The 25,306-nt window shown below is 42.8% G+C and overlaps 1 protein-coding gene across 1 annotated transcript in view; it reads left to right on the top strand.

Moving 5' to 3' along the window:
- The window catches only part of LOC138516040 (uncharacterized), a 105,302-nt gene that overhangs the window by 49,346 nt on the left and 30,650 nt on the right, over positions 1-25,306 (top strand). Inside the window, exon 4 of the mRNA XM_069630847.1 lies at positions 12,429-12,494. Within this exon, the coding sequence (XP_069486948.1) occupies positions 12,429-12,494 (66 nt within the window). The remainder of the gene's footprint in view (positions 1-12,428; positions 12,495-25,306) is intronic.

Here is a 25,306-nt window from a genome sequence, read left to right as displayed (position 1 = left end):
TTTTCGCAACCTTTCCAATGCCTGAAGTGAGTGGACCTCCCCAGCCATACCACCTTATCAAAAATATCCTCTATTGAGTCGGTGACGTTATGTGGGTGACTGAGACACTGCAATTCCTTACAGGTCCTACAAAACCCCCTCATTCTACCCCAAATAAACAGTATTTAAAATAATGCTACACGAACTGTACCCAACTAGACAAGGTGACACAGAAATGCACACAGGTCCTGTGACTTTTCGAGAACTGCAAGTTTGTAGAGTGTGTGCGTGTGTGTTGTGTGTGTTATGTGAATGAGTGTCTTGTTTGGTTTGTTGGAGTGCTGGGTGAGGTGGTGGTCGGTGAGTAGAGGTGGCTGGGTCAGTATAGGTCAGTGAATGTATAGAGGCTGGTGAGTAAGGAAAGGCGAGTGAGTGGCTTGCTGGACGCATGTGTGGCACAGTGGAGAGCTGGGTGGTCAAGTGGAGGGTCAGTATGTGGGTGAGTTGGTGGTGTATTGAGTGGTTAAGTGGGTGGGTGAATGCACAGGTAAGTGGATAAATTGAGTGAGTGAGCAAGTGAACAGTACCGTCTGCCTGCTCTCAGAAGGACCCTATAATCAGCAGCCATAAAAAATAGCAAAACTAACAAAATGGGTTCTCCATGTTCTGCAGCATGGATCCAAAATCTTCTACATTGCAGTCTCATTCAGAATTGCACAATATGCTTATTAGCCGTTCAACAATTAACACCAAATAATGTATCGCAGATGCAAATCTGCTAAAAAAAAGCTCCAAGTTCATTGGCCAGCAGCACTTTCCATGCTGGGAATCGAAGGTCAGACATACAAGTTCCAAATGCAAAGTGGAGTTGGATACACATTTGTTTTTAAAAAAGCCATGATGGGGAAACGAGGACCCCCATGACACTGGGCCACCTAGCGCATGTGCAGATGACCTTTCAGGAAATCATTAACCTAATAGCCTTTGGGTGGTAAAAGACATTTTACCTTCACTATCCCAGCTGCACTGAGCACTTTCTTTGCAGGTTGCACATGTTTAATATAAAGCACCAAACCATGATGCAACGTTTGATAACTTTCTGGTCAGCCACCTAGAGGACGACCGTTCTGGAAACGATTGGTGTTAATTCTTGTCGCGTTCCAAGAGTCAACATCCTCCCCTCATTTAGGAAATGCTTCTCCAGACTTGGAGTTCTAAGTGCCAGAACCCAAGACTGCATGTGCGTCTCCTAGGTGACTTGGGGTACCTTGGTATTGGTGCTCTCTTGCCCCTTTTCAACACCCTCATACCAGCCTGCCTAAAAGGTATTGCTTTTTTGTTAAGGAAGTATCTGTTCGTAAGGACAAAGGATAAATAGCATTAGAAGGACGAAGACACGTGCCTCCTCTGTAGCATGTAACTTGCACGTTGAGGTAATGTTACATTTGCTGTCTAGTACGTCACTGCGACACAACCACTTGGAGGAAGGCAGCAGCAACTGAGTGTGCTGCAGCAGCAACTCAGTGTGCTTCTTCCCAGCAGCTGATGCACATTTGAAGGCACTTGCCCGGTGAGCGTGAAGATTAGATTTGGGAGTCAAGACTTGGCGTATGCACATTTGAAGGCACTTGCCCAGTGAGCGTGAAGATTAGATTTGGGAGTCAAGACTTGGCGTATGCACATTTGAAGGCACTTGCCCGGTGAGCGTGAAGATTAGATTTGGGAGCCAAGACTTGGCGGATGCACATTTGAAGGCACTTGCCTGGTGAGCGTGAAGATTAGATTTGGAAGTTAAGACTTTGCACATTTGGAGGTGACACAGAGAGAGCCTGAATCGTAAAGCACTGGGAATGTGTACAGCACGGCCCTGTTAACTTAGAAGGGTGTTGCATGCAGAATAGGTTGGGTGAATGAAGGAGAGGCTTGGAGGCTAAAGTACACTAAGGGGTTCAGCCCCTCATTGTTTTTCAGAGGGTGCAGCCAGTCACTGTGGGTATCTATGAATGTTAGCTCTTATTAAAGAACCTTCCATTGGGATTCCAACTGCTGTCCACCCTTCCACAGCTCACCCAAGTCTACCCAAAAGACCAAACAAATGTGTGCCCAAAGATTAACTGACAATGAGAAGCTGGCGAACGGGGTCTCTGACTGTCCCAGTACCTCACTCCCTCCTGCCTTCTCAGTCTGGATGGACACAGGAGTCGGCGAGTTGGTGTTCAAACTGGTGCACAGGAAACCATGCGCCCGTTTTATTTGAGGCAATTGCATGGTATGTGCCAAGTGTACAAACACATGACACTGCATGAGGCATGCATGGGGAGAGGTTCGGACACCGCATCCCATCCCAATTATATTGAAACAAAATGACAATGCGCAAATGAGATGTTGCTCCCAACATTTAGCATTGTACCCTTTTTCCTTAATAACATGTAGGATTGGGCAGATAAACAAACATACAATTTTAACCACACCCACTTGCACAGATGTATTTATTTATTTAGATTTGTAAAGCGCACTAACAGCCCAGGGGCATCGAGGCGCTGTTGCATGAAGTTGACTTAGTTGCTTAGAAATTTTCTTAGTTACATTCAGGTTCAGGTTCATTGCTCATGGTTACACTGAGCTTGCATACAGAATATTCCTTAAAACATTTTCTTTATTAGTCCAGGAAGGTGGTATACCAATAATGTCCAATTTTACTGAGCCCAAATTAAGCCTACAGGCAGCTAACAGGATTACAGTTTCAGATAGACACTTCACTGTATCCACTTTGAGTGTGCCATCCATAGTGCAGGAACACAGCTACAACAAAAGTAAATAAGGGCCTCTGGGCTACATACTTGGGCGATAACCATTCACTGGTAAATGCTGGAGAAGGGCTCCTCTTTGCCCACATGCAGGCAAAGCCACAACCGGCATAACCGGGGGCCACATCTGCTGTGTGGATGTTAGTTTGTACAGGCAGGGAGTTCAAGGCAGCTCCCTTTCATTCTTTTCACCCATGGCTATGCTCTCATCTCCAGGCAGCAGTTAGGTGTGTTTCTGCAGCAGCGCCTTTCTCAGTCATGGGCGAGTCTTCCCTGTCTCTGTTCCGGCGGTGGATTCCCTCCTGCTCACCAGGCAGGAGCTGTCCATTACCGCTGCTGCACCGGCAATGATAAAAGTCGCTCCTCTCTGTCTCCGGGCAGGAGCATGGCTGCTGTCATGGCGGCAGCTGTCTTTCCCGCCTCGTTCTTTCTCCTCTAACGGCATACTCACTGGGGGAGGTGCATCATCTTGTGCTGGCTGCCGCAGAGACCGTGCAGGCCCGCTCCTCAATATGGGAACCATTATTAGTTGTTCGTGGCATCACACTGCCTTCCTGTGAGTGGCTGCTACATTTCTCCCCTGAGCGAGAGTCACTCTCTCAGGTGGGACATTTTCTTCATTTCAGCGGTGTGAGCCGCTCCTTTCTCCCCAGGGTGTCATTGCGCCACTTCTCCTACTTTGGTGCCACACACGCCTGCAGACCAGCAGGTGTCAGGAGCACCCCTGACATGTAGAGGATGGTGTGAATAGACCGGACCTAGGGAGTCCAGCACCGTGCACTCACACACTGCAGGGCCTCCTCAGCAATACTGTTCGTCGTGGGACATGAGCCAACATGGAATAAGAGAGCTCTGCTTGGTGGGCACTCTCCAACGTGTGCTCCGACATGGCCTGGCTGCACTCAGGTTCTTTTATACCTTGTTGTCATTGTTATGTTGTAGGGCAAAGCCTTACTCCCTCCTGCATTCTCAATCTGGATGGACACAGGAGACGGTGAGTTGGTGTTCAAACTGGCACAGGGGAAACCATGCGCCCCTTGTATTTGAGGTAATCACATGGTATGTGCCATGAGTACAAACAGGTGGCACTGCACGAGGCATGGGTATGGGTTTGAACACCACAATGAATGACTGGCATCAGAGTGATTGCAGGGGTGTCGAGCCCTGATGCTGGAAGATCTGTCTCAGTAAACAATCAGCCAATACTATCAAAGCCTTGTGTTTGTTTAAAAGGGCCATGGGAAGAGCTAAGCTATGCTTTTGCTGCTGTGATGTGGGTTTCGGAGATATTGTGTTTCAGAGAGTATTGTGTTAAACTTACAAAGTTCTATTAAGAGAGGGCACAGGGCATGCTGCTCCCACAGAGGTTTTCCACTACATCAGTTTGATTTGTTGGTATTTGTAAAAATGGCAGGCATGGAATCCTGCTGATCACTTTAACAAGGAGTAGGAAATGTGAACACAATACGTTGGCAGTGGATATGATGTACACAAAATCCATGAAATGCGCATTGTGGAAGCAGTGGCACGTGTCCTGCCTCTCTTTAAACTTTGACAATAGCTAACCTCCTCAGTCCTCCTAATCACTACATTTTTGTCCCCTGTGCCTGTCACCAGAAGGGGCTGATTAAATCATCTATGTCTGTAAACTGTACAACACCACTACAGTAATTAAACCATTGTTGTGCTCCTGTCAGAGGCAAAAGCAACTTAGCAAATCCCCCTACACAGAATCTGAGGCGAGTGCTCCACGAGAGGGAGACATGCTTGAGTGGACAGGATAAGAGCACTGATCAAATAAATATACATATAACGATCACCAATCACATTTGCAATGAATGAGCAGATTATAGCATTGATATTAAACAAATATTCATTGTGTGTGCTGTGTCAAGTTTGCATGTATGTTTTTCTAATGTATTGAAATAGAATTATGTACAACAGTAACCTTTCCAATAGGGTGCCCATCTTCTCACTATTCATCTCTTTGACTTGTGAGATATATTTTTGGGATCCCTGGTAATATGGGGAGCACTTCCCCCCCAATCAACAATGCCACACACATACATCTTGATATTCTACCTAGCCCTATCTATGGCTCATCTAGAACCAGTGAATCTCTCACCCTTGAGCAATGTTAAGCCAAGAACCAGGCCAGTGTATAGAAAGAATATATTTCTATTATTACGGAAAATGCAATATTTACACTACTTCACATGACAGGACACATTCTCCATGGCACCAAAACAAAGATTAAATACAAATCAAAATTGCAACACTTTACTTTGCAAAAACAATTTCGCACATCCAGCGATCTAGATGGTTATCTCAATGCGCGCTTAGCAAGGTATTACAGTATGGTTTAGCTGCATCAAATGTAAACCAAATTTTGATGGGTGCTGTTAAGCAGTTAGGAATTTCCTTTTTGCAAGGACACCCCTTCCCTTTAGGGGATTCTGGTGTTGGCAAAAATAGAGTGGGTGTACCCAATTAATATTAAACAGAATATATTTCTTTATTCACACTGGGAACAATGTTGTTTATTTTGAACTTCAACAAAATAACCCTGTGTCATTTGTCCTTAATGGATTTCATTAAATTATTATTTTGTAAAATGCTAAGGGTCTACTCACTTTGCCCCCCACCCACTAGTTAAGGGGAATATATTAACTCAAACAGATTCCCAACACACTTAGTTATGTTGGACAATTACTTCCATTGGATCTACGGGTTTGGTGCTCAGGAAAAACATCAGGGAAACACAGGGGTTTGATTAGACATCCTCTCCAGGTTCAGTCAGGGAAACCTCTAGCATTCATCCCTCTATTTGGCTCTCTTTGTATGGGTCCCAGCCAGCTTTAGCCTTTCCCAATTCCTGTCTCAGAGGAAATGGTAATTGGGCAGCAATTCTTCAGTAGTTCCACCCAGATGATTTTTAGGAAACTCCTGATTTTCATTGCACGTCCCCTTATGAATTTTAAACCACACCCACAAAACTGTCTAAAAGATGATATGCCAGCTCACTGGTCATAGGTTTTGATTGGACAACTATCTTCCATATCTTCATTCAAACCTAGCCCCCTCTCTTGGATAAGCCCCTGTAGTGGTTAAGTTTAAATAATAGGAGGCATCAATCCACCCACCTAAATTTACATTATATATATTTAGATTCCTCTACTCGTGGCAGATTTATTGAAATGTCTCATCTTGGCACATTGTTGCACAAGCACATTTATTTTGTGATTAATCCAAAAATTATAACAGTCATCAATATGAAAGTTTCTAACCTGATATCTAATTTATTAATCTATCACTTCCCTGAATCATTGCTTTTTTATGTTTTCTGGGGATCTAAAATCACAATTTAGATTGTGCCTCTTGTTCACAAGGTCAAATTGTTATGAGAGTTCATTCAACATGTATGCCTGCTCATCATCTTTCTAATGATACATGAACCATTACTGAACGACTTATGGTTCCTCGAAACACTTATATAGCCACCTCTCAATTATTGCAAGTTAAATGCATATTTTCGCTTCGAGTACATTAGGTTTAATTTCTCCAATGAAGATTAACTCTGGGCATCTGCTTCCATTGTTGACTCTGGCCTAGTATAAAACTATTAATCTCTCATGTGAAGGCAAAGGTCTGGTCTGCAGAAGAGATCCTATCTTCCTGGCCAAATGGTCTCTGCCATCATTTGACAATCTTGATTGCAGGCCATCACCCCAGTTAGCTCAGAGACAGACCACACAATTGCTTACATTTGGGGGATTTTACAGAGTTCAGCACATGAAGAGTGGCCTTTCTGTTGACCCACCCACACCAATAAATTCCTCTGTCACGCATGAATACAGCTCTTCTCTCTGGGCCTGAAACTTCAAATAAATTGTCTTTCAGATAGATAGCAGAGATATAATGGGGAAGGAGTTGAACATGTCTTTGAATCTCCTCTGAAAATATCTTTTTGATATTAATACAGTTCTTCTGGCACAGAAAACTCACACTTTGAATATTCAATTTTTATCACACGAGGCCTTTGAATATCTCACATCATGACATCCATGTCCCCTTCACCTTATAATATATTTGAATGATTCAGGCCAGGGAGTTTCACTGGGGACCAATTCCTTTTTATACATGATACACTTCAGCATCAGCTCAGCCACTTGTGTTGAAAAGTAGGCATCTGATTTTGAGCTCCAACAATTGCATGCCAGGCCCATTTTGTACTGCATTGTGCGTGCTTTTGAATTCCCTTCTGTAGTTTAGTCTCATATTTCCATGGCCTGATTTAACACGTTTTTACGTTTTTGTAGTTGAAACTGAACAGCTGACCTTTTTATTCGATAATCACATTTTCCATGTATCCTTCTACCATGTGTTTTGCAATTACGACGAGATTTCTGCACTTTTAGGCCCATTTAATTCTATTTCTGTGGAATCAGCATTTTGATATGTCATCTCTGTGTGGTTTCAATGCACTTCATTTTAGGCCCAACATAACCAAATATAGTTCCCTTTTTCTAGGGCCGAAAAAATACCCCTGCCAGTAGAATACCTAGATACAGTTCCCGATAAAAGCCTACACCTATAACCAAGCCAAAACTGTTGGCTTTATCCATGCTTGCTTTTTATAGGAATTCAGTGCAAGGAACAAATATAAATCAAGTGGCTGAAGGCACACTAGTTTAAGATTTATCACACCAGTAGCACATTTACAGATACAATTAATCCATTAACTCTCAACAGATTTTTAGAACGCCTAAATTACTTTGAAAAAAATGCATCAATTTTTGTTATTTTCTATTTTTTTTTATTTTGGGAGGTCGCCACCAAACCCCCTTTCCCTATTCGCTTACCCGTATCCCAACCCCTCACAACCCATTTTAACCCTTTCCCACCCCATATATTTCAAAGAGTTTTTTTTAAAGTCATTTCAACATCTGAAACTACTTTGAAAAAAAGCCTGTTGGCAAAGGCACCCAATTCCGTTTCCGCTTATAGGCTTATGAGTGGTAAGTGCCACCTAACGGCCAAAATTAAAAAAGACCATGTCGTCATCTATGCATTAAAAAAACATGGCAAAACTAAGTTGGGTGAAAGAAATGTTCTGCTTGTGCAAGGGTTTTTGGATTTAAAAAACTGTTGTCATTCCCAGAATAAACATCTCATCAGAGATCAGTACAAACTCTTAATTTAAAGTATTCAGATTTGAAAATTGCTGGTTAATTTATTTTCATGGTTGCTTAGGGTTAGAGAGCCTGTATTGTTATATCAGCGTTTCCTCTCTGTCATCAAGTTTAACAACACTGGGAATATTCTTGGACAATGTGGCATGCCCCAAAAGCCCTTCGACATCCAAGCTCTCTCATTTTTGAAGAATTGTGTTGATGGTTGGCATTGCAGAAGAGCATTTTGCAATGAAATCCTTGACCAAAGGAAAAACATATCAAATACATGCCACTTCAGTCATCCTTGCCACCTCCTAAACATACATCTGAAAGACTAAAACTTTGAATTGGTCTAATCAGTACCAGTCGGATCTTTATAGTGTCTGTTTTTGTCTGACCATTTCCACCACTGACCGCCTCCCTATACCAAGAGACAATGTTCAGCTTTCTGTTTCAGATTTTTCAACTTTGCTTTTCTTGGATGATGTGGGGGTAAGTACAGAAAAAGACTTTCTGTGTTTTTCCTCCACACCTGGCAATTCCATCTGATACATGTGACCAGGCTGCGGTTTGTCCACACATCAGCAAATATTCAGATACTCTGCAACTGGGTAAGCACAACACAAGTGCCTAGTGATTCTGCCGTCATTGGAATACCTAGATGGCCACCAGATGTCTGAACATCAGGTGTATCACCTCAAGCCTGTTGTATTTCACTACACTTACCATTAGTGTGGCCATAATGAGCATCACAAAAGGTCACTATTGATGGTGAAATAAAGTGCAATGGCAATAGTGTCGCTATATTTGCAACTGACTTTCACCACTGTAAGAAGTACCCTTGACTTTGTGCACAGGATGGACAATATGGGGACTGTCAGAATACATCTGGCAATATTCCTGAAGTAGCCCTTTAACGGTCTCCTTCCTGAGAATGATGGCATATGTGACTTTACGAATCCATGGGGTGAGTATTCTAAGGAGAATTCCCTCAGAATCCTTATTCTAGGTTTGGCCATGATTAGGATAGTATCAGCAGATTCTCCGACTGTAGGAGGATTAAGCAACTGGTTGGGGGTGCAGGTTTACAGGTTGAAAGCCAGTTAATCTGCAGCCATATGTAGACGATGACCTTGCTTTTATTAGTTAACATGTTCCGTAAACATTCATAAATTGCACAACACAGCTTTGAACCTGTTCATACGCAAAGCCTACTACATCAGAGACGAGCAAAGTTCATAAAGGGTTATGTTTTCCAGTGTAATTCTTTGAAAGGTTAACCTCTTTAGCTCATGTTCCTATTTAAAAGTTACAAGGCCTCCATTGAAATGTGCTAATCTTTTTCTTGGAAAAGATTGAAGCTCAATGGGCCTCATTACACGGAAGGCGGTGATCCAGGGTGCTATTAGCACCCTGGACCATGCCGGTAAATTACCGGCACCGCCTTGGCGGAAAGGGGATTTACCGCCCCATTCCAAGGTTGGTGGGGCGGTAAATCCCCCTTCCGCCATTGCCCTTCCCCATTCCCATTTCTGCCCCATAGGGCTCTATGGGAATGGGGAAGGCGCTAATTACGGCACCGCAATTTTGCGGTGCCGTAATTAGCTCCGAGCTCCCTTAGCGGTTGGTTTTTAACGCCTGCAAAAAGCAGGCGTTAAAGCAGCAACCCGCTAAGGGACCTCGTAGTAAGGCGGTAATGGTTAACGGTCACCGTTACCATTAACGGTGGCCGTTAACCATTACCGCCTTCCGTGTAATGAGGCCCAATGTGTAGGTGTTACTGATGTAAATGATCAAAGCTGTAACACTTCATTTGCCTTGACTCCTGAATAAAGAACATTGCCATTAGACTGTGTGGAAGAGGGTCTCTGGTAAGGTAATGCAGATTTCTGCTGAACAATACACTGCACGTTTTTGCCTTGAAACCTAATCATGATTTTTGTTCATCTTGTATAATCTACTTAATTGCTTACTTTTACAATACTGGCAGTTTACTTTGCAATTAATTAATTTGTATTGTAGTCAACATATGAATGCACCTCACCCTGTGCAGCGCCTCAAGGCTGATTGTTAGCAAATATTCATTGAGTAATGGACATTGCTTTGGAGAAGTTACTAATGTGATCGATTACCATCTGACAAGGGTGTAGAAGCCCAGCCTTTTTTGATTTTCATTAAATTTATAAAATGATACAGGTAATTCCATCTCAGAAAGGAAAATCTGCTAATCAGAATCCTCTTTCCTAAGCTCCATGTCAAAAGCACAGCAGGCACTTATGCCCTGATGGATCAGTGTCCTGATCTGCAGCGCCTGCTCTCCAGTGGCACAGAGCAGGTTCAGAGGTCATAGTTTTCCATTTGACTGCTGCAGTGACAGGCAAGTCTCTACAGCGCATGTGCTGCATTTAAGATATTCACCTCTGTTGCAAAACTCCATAATTATGAGTTTACTGTCCTGTTGGCATGTTCAATTTTAAAAATAAGCAATAACGAAGTGGTATTTCTCAGAATTATTAACAGCTACATCAAATTGGTATCACACATGTGTCAGCCCTCTGAGCCCAGCTTAGCTGTGAAAGGATTATCTGTATTCCCCTAGCCAGTCTTCCTGTCCAGCACGACTGTAGCCCTGGGGGTCGCCTCTCCTTGTTCCTTTGTGAGGACAGGTAACACCCTCCCCAAGAAGAGAGCCACTTCACAGGAAGCTGTCCTGGAAACAGGAATCAGACGGCACACACATTCACAAAAGGAGCAGCCTTACATCACAGTGCTGCATACCAAAGGGCCTTTGATTCTAATGATAAGGGAAGGGGGGTGAGGTTAGTGTAGACAGAGGGAGCTCAGACAAGATGGACTTCCTCTGTCTTTCCTTCTGTTCGTTCCACTTCTTGTAGCACAACATACTTTGGATGTGATGTCAGAAGGCAAGGACCACTTGTTCCAAGGACATGGCTTGGGCCCTTAAAGCAGCCTTGCTTTTGACCTATCACCTGTAGACTTTTGCTTTTAAAAGAAGGGGTCTCCCACCCCTCCTTTGATTTTCTTTTGGACAAACACTTAAAGAAGAATAAATTGGACATCTGTTGGGATAGTTGATCTTTCCAGAGGCCTCTGCCAGTGAGGTGAAGACTGAGTGTCCAAGACAGAGGTGAGCTCTGTCACCTAACCATCCCCAGGAACCAATGACGTTGACCTTCTTCTGGAACAAGACTTTCCTCTCGGCCAGCCACAACGGTCTCCAGGACCCCACTGTGTTGTAGGACAACTGCAGTTGTGGGACACCCCATGTTTGGGAGCCCGAGAACAAGGACTTAAACTTATCCTTGAGTCCCTGGATCCAGACTCAGACTAACCAAAGTGTCAAGGCAAACATGATCTCTGTGTTTCACTATAAAACCAATTTGAACTGTGATTCAAGTCTGTTCAACCATATTGAACCCAACTCAAACTGCGAAACCAGTCACCAGCATCCACCCTGTATAACTGACCCTGGTGTGGCCCTTACCATCCGCAGTTCGAGCATCGCCTTCGAACCAAACACGTTCTCCTGTCCGACCCCTGCTCGACACCGCTCCCCCATGTAGGACAACGCAACTGCTGTACACAAACTGCTTAACTGCACATTCAAACCTGTTTCCCATGCACTGTGCTAGCTGAGCACGTTATAGCCTCCACGTGAACTACAATCTTTGTTGCATCTGCCACTTTCAAACTGCTGCTTGCACCACTAGCATCTTCACTGCCGATCTTCATCACCAGTCGAACTGACCCTGGTGAACTGACCTCATTGAACTTCATGAACAGCACCAAGAAGCCTAGTTCAACTCTGTTGAACTGCAAAAAAACACTGAAAGGTATTATTGACTCTTAACTGCCCCCTTGGTCCACCTTTGAGCCCTAGATACTCGTTAGGTCACCTGTAATCCCTTTTTGCATTCAAGAACATATCCTTTTAAAGAACATTGTGGTTTTTACTTGCCTTCCACCCTTGATTCATTACTCAGAGTGCTGCGTGCTGCTATCTTTGCTTATTCTGTGTTCTTTCCACAGGGGTCAGTTTTGTATAGTATTTTTCTATTTAGCTATTTCTGCAGATGATGTGTTTAAAGTATATATATTTTTATAGAACCCTGATAGGGCATTCCCTTTGTTTTGGACTGTTGTACTATTGCTGTTTGGGTGGCTACTGGATCACATTCACACCCCTCTTGAGAGTATCGCCTTCCCTCAACCCATGTTATTACAAAACGTAAAGAAGGTATATCTCTTAACTGTGCTGTTTTACCTTTATGACTGGAATCACTCTTGTTTTGTAGCAGTTTGAGGGCTGAGTAGGCACTTCAGCGGCTACTCACCCTTGTACTCTTGCAGAGCAGATGTCATTTTGTCACACCACACTAACCTTCTCATAAGATACGCTTAGAACTTGTGATAAGCCTGTCTAATTATACTTTTCTCTTAATCATAGGAGTTGGTCGCGAGATATGCAGTTACAGCGATGCCTACGTTCGTTTTCATAAAAAATTGCAAAGAGGTAGGTTAAGTCATGACTTCTAATTGATTGCATTTTTCATTATTTCTAATCTACGTACCAGAATTCTGATTTCAACAAGTCATGAAATGAGCATCTTCATATGCTGAATAACGAGTGTAATCATTAAAGGGACGATAGCTGAGTGCAACAGCACGTGTCTTGGAAACAAGTCAGTGCCGAGCAGCAGGGGTTCGTTTACCGGTCAGTGCTTAGAGACTGAAGCCTGGCATAAAGTGAGTTATAAAAAAAAAACGTTTTAATCTATTGGTTTTTCTTATGAATAAAATTCTCCAGAGACTGAGGTAAGTCCTTCATAAGTCATTTATTAAGTACATCCAGCAAGTCCTTAAGATGTTAAGGGGAGTACCCACCGGTGCCCTACACCCAGGTTACCTATTTCAACTGACTCTCAGTGGGACCCTGGGTTAGGCATTCTGGTATTCATACAAATACATTCTGCCCATGACATCGCACACTCTACATCATTCTCACACAGCATTCACCCACACATACAGAAATAAATAAGACACATGCAGCTGTTTTCTTGCATATTTCCAGTATGCCTGATGAGGTATGCCGTCCAAAGAAAAAGTGCAAATCACCATCACGAAGAAGAAAGTGAAATTCAAATAATTGCCAGGTTATAAATACATTTTTTTAAACAAGAACCCCACAACCAACCACATCCATTAGCTCAACGTTCCAATACAAACTGATATAAAAAAATTGATTAGAGATGTTACTTTCACAAGTTATATAATAAATCAATCAGGCCAAACAATTAACCAAAATGCCTTATTAGACCCCGGCAAAGAGCATATGTCTGACTTTAAAACTTGCGTGTGTGGAGTATGATATGTGTTATGTGGTTTTGTGAGATTGTGCCTGAAAAATGCTGTCCTCTCTTGGTAGTCTCAGCGGAGAGCACTGTAATTAATGAATAGTCATCAAACATACACATGATCTGCCTGTGAAGTTGTAATTCATAATGGCATCAAGTGTGGGTGGTTATCAGCATTTCCCGGATGCCTGTGACACTTCTGGACATTGCTGGCACTGTGCAACACCGAAAAGTGATTAATAGAAAAGCATTAATCATAACCATTGGCAATAGCTCGGTGGAGCCTCCCAAAACATTGTTTTCCACTTGCACGTCCATTACAGAAGAGGGCAAACCCTGTTTAGAACTGCCAGGATCCCACACTAAAAGGGTAGTGCGGCCCAAACTATCAGGTCATATCCATTCTGCAAAAGAAAACAAGCAACCTCAGACCAACTCCTGCCTCTTTCGGCATAATTTCTGAGCTGTAGCATAAGACTGTAGATCCAGCAAGCTTGACAGTCTAGTCTGAGCCTACCATCCCACTTTTGTTGCAAGTTTTCCCAGAACAATGGCAGTGGCTATGATGGATTCAAAACTTTCCATCGCTCTTCAGCGTTTCACATTACCAGCACTCGCCGGCTAGACTGTTATAGTTCTTTTTAGGAAATGAGGACACTTCTCAGCACAGTTGCTGTAGTTTTAAACCAAACAATCCCAAAAAATGTCTACAAAACTACACATTTAAGCAGACAGTATCCACACTTCTCAGAAGGCCCATTTTAAGTATTACAGTAGCACAGTATTAATGCGTCTAGTCCCAGCAGAATGGCCAAGCTTTTAGGTTTAACTAGCTCCAGATGCCATCTGTCAGAGTTGCATAGAGCTAATCACAGATAAAACGTCAAATCCAGCATTGGTTACGCATCTCCAGACTGATGTCTGGCTGAAAAAAAGAGATTATGAAACGTTCATTTGGTTTAATCGATGATGATGATTTTGTTGCCAAGAGCTAATTTCAAATATATGTAACAAATGGTCCAGATTCAGAACATCTAATGCTTCTCCGAGTGTGCAGCGTATGGGTGCTTTCAATTTCCCATTCTAAATTTTAAGCCTGTAGCTCTGTCCGTGCTTATGGTACTAGTTTGCAATGGTCCAAATAAGAGAAAGAGTGGGCACTACTTGTTAATTAATAAGGTAGTCTGTACTTGGTAAGATATTTAGTCCTGTCGCCAGAGTCCTCCCTGTTGCTTAGGGAGGTGGAAAATACTAATGTAATGTTGACTGGTTAATTATCACCAGTCTGCTGGAAGGACTCGTGTGGATATCCCACTAAATTTCTTTTTAAAGAGTATTTAATTTCTTCAATAATTCTTGAGAAAATGTTGATAATTCCGATGAATTTATGGTAAAAATATTTTTATTCAACCATTTACATTTTTCTCAGGCCTTTGGCAAACATTATACTATACAAAGTAGTAGCATCCAGGCAGGTGAGCAAGGTGCCCGGATGCTACTACTTTGGCTTACACAACAGGAAGTTAAAAAAGTGACATTAAGGACATGCAACAGCTAACACAAACAAGCATGCTTGAGTGAAGAGAAATTGGATAAATTACCAATAAGGAAGCACAGTAAATCAGGCCAAAGATTTAAAGCAACGTTTTACACAGTTCCTGATGAAGGTCTATCATTGACCGAAATGCATTGAACAGTATAATGTTTGCCAAAGGCCTCAGAAAAATGTAAATGGTTGAATAAAAATATTTTTACCATAAATTCATCGGAATTATCAACATTTTCTCAAGAATTATTGAAGAAATTAAATACTCTTTAAAAAGAAATTTAGTGGGATATCCACACGAGTCCTTCCAGCACACTGGTGATAATTAACCAGTCAACATTACACTTGTTTGCAGTGGACCTTTGCTGGTCTTTTTCCTCTTTGCCTTCTGATATTTCGAAGATCTTCGGGTTAGCCTGTCAGTCTTAATCTCTGAGATCCTGTGTCTTGCATGAAAAAAGAAGCAATGGTGACAAACATTGCTGTCCTTGACCTGAGGCTGGGGTTCTCCTCTATTGTATCTGGATATTGTGAAGTTGCTAGCAGAGAGAATCGATGTTTTACTTTAATACCATAAACTTCAAGCAGTTCTTTTCTCAAACAATGACCATTTCTGATTTTTATCTCTAGCTGCCCGTTTTTTACATGGAATGCCATAAAAGTCAGTTGATTGACAATATTTGTCATCTCCAAAATAAAACTTAAGACCCCCAAGTAATACTAGCTGACCTATCATCAATCTTCCTTTCGGATGGCACATATGCAGATGTCGCAAGTCCGCCATTGTTGACTTAGTATTCACTCTTATGTGGAGAAGAGCACATGCTGATATTGATTTGCTGGAGGAGTCATCCGACTGTTGATCAGTCGATAGCTCAGTGCTAGCTCTCAAATCCGATTAGCCCCTTTGGTGAATGGATGGCGCTGATCCAAGTCTTCTGCTAAAATGTTGGATCCACATTGTCTTCAGTAAACCAGGGCTGGTTATAAAAGGATCAAGAAACAATCAGCACAAGTACAGAGTACTAGTACAAGTACAAATCTATGAGATTTGTCTTATCATAGTCATTAGCTGTGCGGTCCATATGGGAGTAAATCCTTTCTATCTTAGAGTTGCTGCTACTCTGACGTTGATGTTAAGGCATAATCAAGGTTTGGAATCCTAATGCTTGACAAATCTAATTCATGGGAAGTATTGTTGCAGTACTGCTGGCTGGAGCCCATGTATAGGCTGTCTTTAATGTTCTATAGTACCCTTTGAGAGAAGAGAGCCACATTCAAATCATGACCCTTGGTGCATCCACGAATACAAACTACTCTTCCATCCCACACTTCCTAATGCTCATGATGCTCACAGGTGGCATTAGGTTTAGCATTCACATTGCTGAGGCCCTGGTTGCCCCCTCTCCATTTACCTGGTGCTTCTTCCCCTCCCAACTCGAAGGTGTCAGACTCAGAGCCATCCAAGCAGGTGTCACTGTATGAATCTTGACGTTATCTGGCTGCTGAGTCCTGCTCGTGTCCTTTTTTAAGTGTGTCACAGAAGCACAATTCATGAGGTTGCAGCAGCTTGCCCAGCCTTCACAACTGTGATTGCTGGAACATGCGTCAACCAAGCCATTGTGGGCTCAAGATCGATGGGCTCGTGAGAGCATGGAAATTAATGGAAAGCATCTGAGAATAGAGTCACTGAATGGGTCCGGACATGCTAGACAAATTAGCCGGCCCAAATTCCCTGAATCTAGTATTTTCCTTCCCATGCTCAAGAATAGCTCCAAAGATCCACTCCTGCTGCTCCCTCTCAGAGGTTCTGAAGTTGCTTACCCTGATAGGCCATGAGTACCAGATGGGAAAAAAGGCCCAGTCTTGATGTTGGCCTTCTTCAGACTGCCCGGGCTACTCTTCCTCATTGGCCAAGGCAGTGCCCAGTGAAAGGTGAATCTCAGTCACTTATCGATTCACAAGTATAAAAGTACAGCCATCCCCTTCTGAGGTGTCTATGCAGCGCCCTATGTCCAAGCGATGTCCGGAAATTATGTAATGTGGCAATACATGGAGAATGGAGGAGGGCAAAGTGTAGAAGCTTAGAGTATACATTTGTCAGATTTTAACTGGGTCTACCCATTTCCTGTGTATCCGATTGGGTGATTTTCCACTGCTGAAGTTTCAGACGTTCTCCGAGACTCATCTAAACTTAAAATTGTCCTTAACTCTGAGACATACTTATGTTTCTCAGTTACAAATGCCAAAGCACTGCTAAAATTATTGAATCACTCATCAATAGGGCTGAGGTCATCTTCTTTTTTTAAATTTATTTTTATTTTAATTGTTTTTTTACAACACGCTGGATGCCAGGATTCGCAGCACGATGACCTCCTTGATATATCCTTGATGTGTGAAGGGCTACTCATTCCTCCCAATGTGAATATTTTCTCACATCGACTATTTCTTTGCGCCAAGGGAAGATCTCAAGGGCTCTAACTTAATTATACTGATTGAGGTTACATCAGAAGTTTTCTACAACTACAGCATACCCTTTGCATTAAGGGATGGACAATTTAAAAAAAAAGAAATCTGTTAAAAGACCATTCTGTGTAGACATTTATGCCGACCAATAATTCTCAATCTCTAGATGATATCATAGGAGAACAACTATTTCTGTAGTATGGGAGACTTTTATGTCAGGAAAATGCACCAGATACTCTAGTTGAAGAACATTAATAACACCATTCACACCACCAACAGACTTGCAGCAATGTAAGCTCCAACAGTAACAAACACAAACACTGAATGAACACCAGCGTTTTAGTTCATTAATCTCTAGCAGACTTCTAGCACTTGGTGGCAAGACGACTACAACAAAGACGTTTCATACTGGAATGTGTGTGCCTACAGAAAATAAGTAATTGAATGTAGCCAATACCCAGAACAGGTTTTAGCACATCTACCAGCGAATGTTAGAGTAACTTATATTTTCAAGCCGAGAATGAAAGAGGGGGAAGCAATAAACAAATGCTTGGCACTTCTAAAGGTCATCGCTACTAAAATATGTGCCAGAATGACACAATTTCAAAGGCCTGAAATATCAAAAGATAACTCTGGGACTTGTAAAGAGCTAAAGCTAGCCAGGACCAACCTGTTCGAATAGTAAATCCTATTTCCTGAAGAACCTGGAAAAGTGCTCTGTAATATGACTAACAATAAAGACATGATGGGTTATCGACTGAATAGTACACACTTTTCAGAAATGCATTGTCTCCAAAACTGACACAGATATATTTTCTCTACTGCTTTTTCTGAGGGATGCATGTCCCCACTAAGAAACAAAGGAAAAAAAAGCAGTCTTTTGAAGAAAAAGTAAATATTCTACTGTCTGTTGCTCGTTTCGGTCCTATTTCACTGCTGAACCCTGAGGGAAATCTATGTATCAATATCTTTGGTACTAGAATTAAGCTACTACTGGCAAACACAGTGTCTCTTCAACAACATGGATGCATTCCAATATGCAATACCACCAATGCTGAACACATTTCTGTAATATTGTGAATGTATTGGACGAATGAACAGCTCTACCCTTAGCATGCAGGCTGTCCTACGATGAGGAGGACCTGCCGCAGGGGCAAGTGTTTAAAACCCTGCCACATCGACTCATGATGTTATTCTCCTGAGGTCGCAAATGGTGGACCTCGATTGTGGGTAATGTGAGAAACCAGAGGGTGTATCACCCACTAGTCCCTGGGGATCTCGCTCTCAGGTGGCCAGGGCACGGCCATTGCCTTTAGATCCAGACCCTGGGGGTGGACCAGTGTAGGACGATCACCTGGGTGGGGGTCTTCGGGAGTGGGGGTGACACAGCTAATGGTGAGACATGATATTCCCCCCTTTTTTATTCACCTAACCCATCCTATTTTTTAAGATTCTCTGAGGTCCCAACTCCCCCCCTTTTGTACAAACACTGGGCTGAGGAAGGAGGTGACTGAGAGTAACAAGACTAACTCTCATACATCTTACTGAACATGTCCCGTTAATCGGGTCAGGCAAAGTCAGGCACTGGACTTTTAAGTGTATACATCTGATACCAATTAGCTCTCCTCACACGGATAAAAGGCAGAACCTAGAGACACACTCTGAGCATGGTGGAACATGAGTACGAGCAGAACTTCCGGGGTGAAGACAAACCTACTGGAGCAAAGCAATGAACCAAGGGACGAGATCAGTGGGTCGAAAACCCCAAGAGTTTCCTACCGGAGGTCGTTGCCTGCGTCAGGCCACGAAAGACACGTGGAGAAGGCCATATCCCAAATCAGAAGGCTGTATCATATTTCAAGGACACCAGCAACCCTCCCAGGTGAACGGCAGAGTTGGGGAGGCGAGGCCAAGCCTGTGGTACTAACCTTGACTCGTGAATAGGAAATCGTAAAAACCAAGAAAGAAACGCACACAGCCGGTGTGTTGGCAAGCGACCTGAGAGACCGGTGTGTGTATAAAGAAAGTTTGAAGTGGCAACATTATATCGCAAGTGAAGGATGCACGTGTGTGGATGAGATGTGAAGAAAGGCAGACCTGTGAATTAACTTTGAAGTAAGGACAGCTGTGAAATCAGCAATACTGATTTACGGAGTGTTCTGGCGAAAGGAAGTAGCTCACTCGAAAGTCAACTCCTAGAGAAGGGGAAAATGAACTGTTAGTCAAAGTGATCCTGCAGAGGTCTAGAAAAAAATGCCACGCACATTTGAAGGTCTTCGACATTCGAAAGCGGTCTGAGCACGACTGAGGGCGATACAAAGTGTAATAAACTTGGGGAAGGGAGACTCCTTGCAAGTCTGGTTGAACTTTGTTGTGAACGGTCTGAGCCTGACAGAGGGGTACCTACGTGGACGTTGTTGTGAACATTCTGAACTCGATAGAGGGGGACCTACGTGAACTGTGTTTTGAAGAGGTCTGAGTCTGACAAAAGGGGACATATGTGAATATTTTGTTGAAACGTTATTTGGAAGACTGGAAAGAGAGACCTTCACATGGAAGACCAGGCAGGCCTCGATCCACGTTTGTTGGCGGGGAAGACCTATGCAAGGTGCCTTTCTTCCTTTAACTGGTTGGACCAACCAGTCACCTGTCCTGATCAAGATATATCGCCTGTGTTCGGTCATCAGAGCTGCAAGGCCGAAAACCAGCTGTTCATTGTTGCAAGGGTTTCCAGCTAGCCGATTGGCTGTAACTCATTGTGGTCTTCCTCAAGACTCTGCTGAGATGCTGGAAATCTGCAGGGCTACCTTCCAACAAGAGTCGAGTTTGCTGGAAGACTGAAGTTCTGTTGCAGAGTTACTGAGTTACTCCTTCCATGTGAGTCTGTCATTCTTTAATGGGACTCATCTGGGCATCTCCTCAAACGACCAAGGTCTCAGAAGGAACCCAGAGGAAACCGATGGTGATCACCCGTGACCTGATGAACCTGGACAGAGGCAATGACAGTGAGGCAAGTCTTTCCCAGAGATTTACTATCACCTGGCACTATTCCTAACTTTCTATGGGTGGGAGCACTGAGGTCACTTATATCTCTTGAACCTCACCTCACCCCATTGGGTTTGTATCGGGCGCAAAGTCCTGCCTACCTTAGCGCTATCCAGTGCTGCCCCAGGGTAGTAGTGTCAAGGGTAAGTACTTCTTTGTATCATCCCTTTGGACCTCAGAAGCAGTAGCTGCTTCTACTTTCACTACAAACTTAGACTCTTAAGTCCCTATTTTGATTGTGACATGTGCTCTACACCAACTTCAGTACTTTTTCTGCACTGGCTCCTAGACAACTCATCTTTTCCCGCTGGAACATTTTGGACACCTAGAAGATAACCAGAGACTAGGGCTGGACATCTGAAGTTGTTGTACATGGTGCTGCGTGACTTATAATTAGAAGGCCTATGTATTGATGTGTGCATAACATCTTTTCTTCCGGCTTTGGTGAATGCAGTTTTTGTTTGAATGACTGCTTGTAATTTTTTTTTATTTTTTATTTTATTGTAAAACTTCAACTTGATATGTTATATCAAGCTTTTGTTACATTTCAAAAATAAATTCTCATCTCTTTCCTAAAAGAGCCAAAATCAGTTTTGACAGACGAAGTTGGACTATGATGGTACAAGGTCACAGAGAGAAAACACAAGCTGTTTTGACATGACCTTCGGTTACTCATGAAGTTCAGTTAGGGACTGACTTTAATACTTCATCTAAGAAGTTGATTAAATTACAGGAAAGCTTGATGCTGTGACCTGCTACAACGTGTTCCCACCACTCGTTGGACACATAGATTTGTGGTTTAAATTCACTTAGATGCACTTCACGAAGATCAGTCAACATTGGGCATGCAGTCGGTAGGTGCTTTAGGGTCTCGACTTCTGTTGATTTGCAGAATAGGCAATTGTTGTTGACTGAGTCTTTATTCTTACGCAGCCAGAGAATTTAATTTGTGTTTAGAGCGTTCAATCGGAATCTTAGAAACTGAGCCCTATGATGACGAGTTGGACAGTTCGTGAGATATTTTGGTTGACAATGTAGTTTAACCAAACTTCTGGAAGTGGGCAGGGTAGATTTAAGAGCTAAACGGCTGTTATAAGTTGTAATCCAATCCCATATTGCTAGCTTCTTTTTAGCATGTTGTGGGTGAAGGATTAGCTCTTCCTCCAATAAACTTGCTTCATCCATAATAGCTTTTCATTTGAGTTTCCATACATGGATAAGCGAATTGTCGACGGATTCTTTTCCCGTCTCGAAGATGTTATATGCCGGGATAGAGGAACCGAGTTGCATTTTGTGTAAGGTAGACAGAGATTTCCAGACAATTGTCATATAAATTGAGTTCAAGGCTAGCTCATATCTCAAGGCTGACATAGAGATGTATTTAGGAAGGCACAGAACACGCCTCCAGAATTTTCCTTCCAATTTATGCCATAGGTTGTGATTGACATTCAAGGCTGCTTCGCCGCCAAAGGTAAGTGTTGGAATTACTTTTTGAAGGTAAAACGTTACTACGGGAGAGATGGAAAATTTCCCATAGTCCTTGTTAATTTTGACTGCTTGGAGACTCAGAATTTTTGTTTTGTCCACCAAATCGCTAGTCCAGGCAGCTTCGCAGACCGAGTCGTTAACCATTACACCTAGGTAACGGATTGACTTAACGACATTTTGGGCCTTTTTTTCTATGCACCATCGGAAGGACCTGTCCTTCTTCGACATGATTCGTCCGATGCACATGATTTTTGTTTTCTCTGCATTTAGACACAATTCGTTAGCAGTTAGAAACTCATGCAGGCGAGAAAGAAGATGTTGGAGGCCAATTTGTGTTTGGTCAACCAACACTATGTCGTCTGCATAGACCTGGTGGTTAACAAAAGATCTGTTTAGCTTGGGAGGAAAGCAATGGACAGACTTTAGCCACTCCGGTAAATCAGCTATAAAGAGTTTAAAAAGATCTGCTGCAAGGGGACAGCCTTGTTTGACGCCTTTGAATGTTCGTATTGAGTCCGTGAGGTCGCCTTGTGAATTTACTCTTATTTGAATGGAGGTGTTAGAGTGCAGGGCGATGATGGGTTCTAACAGGTGATCTGGACATTGCCAAGAGCATAGTTTTGCCCATAGTTTGCTGCGGTTGATGGCGTCGAATGCTTGTCGAAGATCAACAAATGCAAAGAAGATTCTTTTTTTCGCCTCCATTGCTGACAGCTTTAGAATTGACAAGACTGTTTGACGGCAATCAAATTTACCAGCTGAGAATGCCCAATTCACCAACTGTTGGCGCAAGAAGGATCCAAAAATGTTTCCGATGGTATCGAGAAGGGCAATCGGGCGATAGTTCGTAGGATCAGCCCGACTGCCCTTCTTGTATATAGGGACTACGATTGCTATGGACCAAGAGGAAGGAAGCTTCCTACTATTTGTAATCTGGGAAAACAGCTCATGGATAAATTTGGCCCAGTGTACACTATGCTTTTTGAGAATGAGATTTGAAATTTGGTCTGGTCCAGCAGCACTTGAATTCTTCAGCTTGGAGATTGCATGTTCAAGCTCTTTGCAGGAAGGTGTAATATCCCAAGTAGAAGTTGTCACATCAAATGGCGTGGAATCTTTGCACGCAGGTTTTTCATAGATTGAAGTGAAGTATTCTCGCCGTTTATTACTTGTAATTTCATTAGAGATTGCTGGAATGGATTTGGATCGGCCCTTATTCAAAATGGGCCAGATTTTGCGTGTATTTTTCAGTGCTAGTAGCTTTAGCATTGTTTCTGCTCGTCCTTGATCAATGATGGTCGAGTGTGATCTTAGCCAATTTTGATATGTTTGCCGCCGTTCCTTGACTTTCCTTGCCTTGCAGCATGGATCGCTCAGCTCTCTTTTGATTTGTCCAAGGTCTTTCCTTAGTAGTTTTTTTGCCGATGCTATTTCAGCACTATATAGATGTTTCGGCGATGAGCCAAAAATTCTTGAGTTAGAGATTTTCAGGGTGTGGTCCATCAGCAAAGGCGTATATTCTACTATCTGGAGTGTATTTAAGCTGTGGCTTGGAGAAGCAATTGCAGATCCATTGGTTACCAATCGGTTGCCTGCAGCATTCGTTTGTAGTTGGGAGGAGTAGTTTGCTGACATGTTGCAATGCTCCTCACGCCAAACAAGCCGCAGCATGTCGTGATCGCTAAATGTCATTGGCTGCACGTTGAGAGAAAAGGCTTTATCAAAAAGGTCCGTCGAGGCCCAGATGTAGTCAAGAGTACTTGTTTGCGACACACTATGCCATGTAGGATTAGCTGGAAGGTCACCTTTTATTGATCCATTTAACATCTGACAATTGCGTTCTAAAAGGTCCTTAGCCCAAGTTTGGCCTCTTGAAATAACTTCATTATCAGGAAGCCGAACATTTAGCTTGGTAGATGGATCAAATTTAAACCAACTGCAATCAAGGTCGCCACAGATGATCACGGAGGCATTGTCATAGCCTAGAAAGGTGTGATCGATTTCGTTCAATACTGACTGGATGAAAGATGTTGATGAAATCATAGCGGGATTCCAGTATACTTTAATTATTAAGAAGTTTGAAAAGGTGGATCTTTGCAAAAGTTTGATCAAAGTACTTTGCACAAAAGGATTTGGATTCGAAGAGGCTACTAACGACCACCAGTTCTGGATTTTCAAAAGTGTTATCAGACCCGCAAAAGGTCAGCCCTTACGGTTTTTTCCAGCCGGGTTTTCAGAATAGTGAATCCATCGCGGGTAGGGGGGTCCCGTAGCCACGTTTCTTGTAGGCATATGACAAACACGTTCTCCAGACGTTCTTGGAATGTATTGAACAGATGTATAAATCCTCTTGTGTTCCATGACAGTAGGATTAATTCTTGTTGTATAGCGTTGGCTCATTGTTATTTACGTGGGCCATTTGGGAATCTTCTCACGTTGTTGGCCCTTCTTTCAAATAACTGATGTGTGGCAGCATCCAAAATGTCAGGTGATGAAGCTAGAGATTGGCGCAGGGCTGAACGCTGAGTGGCTCTGTGTCTTTCTTCTTGATCGAGATTTGCCTTGAAAGATGGAACAGGTCGCGTGGCAGACGGTTCGAGAGTTAGATCAAAACCGTAAAGCAGGAGATCCTCGTTTGCATGGAGTAACATATTTTTCACCGCAGCCGATGAAATGTGAAGAAGAACTTGATCGGAAGACATTTCAGTTAAGTATTCCACAATTTTGATGTTGTCTGATGAAATAGCTCGCAATGGTGGAATACAAGCAAATAATTTTAGAATATTTGCTCGATTTAAATTAACTTTGTTGCCATCCGAATGAATGTTTTGAAGACGAAGTTTCCACTTGCAGGATGGATTCTCGAGGTTGACAGGGCCGGAAGCTCGCTGAGCTTGAGGCAAACGCGATTTTACCTGATTCAACGTGTGTTTAGGATTTAGCTTTGAGCGTAGAGGTTGCTGAGGAGCCTTCTTAGTTGGAAGAGAAAGTTGTCGTGCATTGGGACAAGATTGCGATATCCTCAGGCTTTTGCTTGCCTCTAAGCTCCTCATCATCGGTAACCCGCTTGATTTAACAGCTTGTGCTTCAGAGACAGCATTGGTGGTGCTGTCGAGGTCAACCGAATAGGTCGATAGATTGCATAAATCAATGGAAGAATCTGAGGTGACATTTCCAGTGGAGGTGTCGTTTGATGCTATGCGCCGATGTTTTGCTGGAATCCTTGAAGGTCTCAGTGGAGCGCCTGTTTTTCTCAATGATGCGTTGGTGGCCATGATTGTCGCAGAAGTTGTGTGAGCTGGTCGAATAAACAAAATTGTCTTCTTCGGAGTCGTTATATTTCTTATGAATTTTTTTACCTTATGTTGTGTTTGTTTCGTGGGGATACTTTTTTCTTTGGATTGTTGTGCTTGTTTTCCAGATGTT

This window comes from Ambystoma mexicanum, chromosome 6q (assembly GCF_040938575.1).
Source record: "Ambystoma mexicanum isolate Mex_15411 chromosome 6q, UKY_AmexF1_1, whole genome shotgun sequence".
Classification (NCBI taxonomy): Eukaryota; Metazoa; Chordata; class Amphibia; order Caudata; family Ambystomatidae; genus Ambystoma; species Ambystoma mexicanum.
Note: the sequence above shows the minus strand (reverse complement) of the source record. Positions and strands in the feature narration are given on the sequence as shown.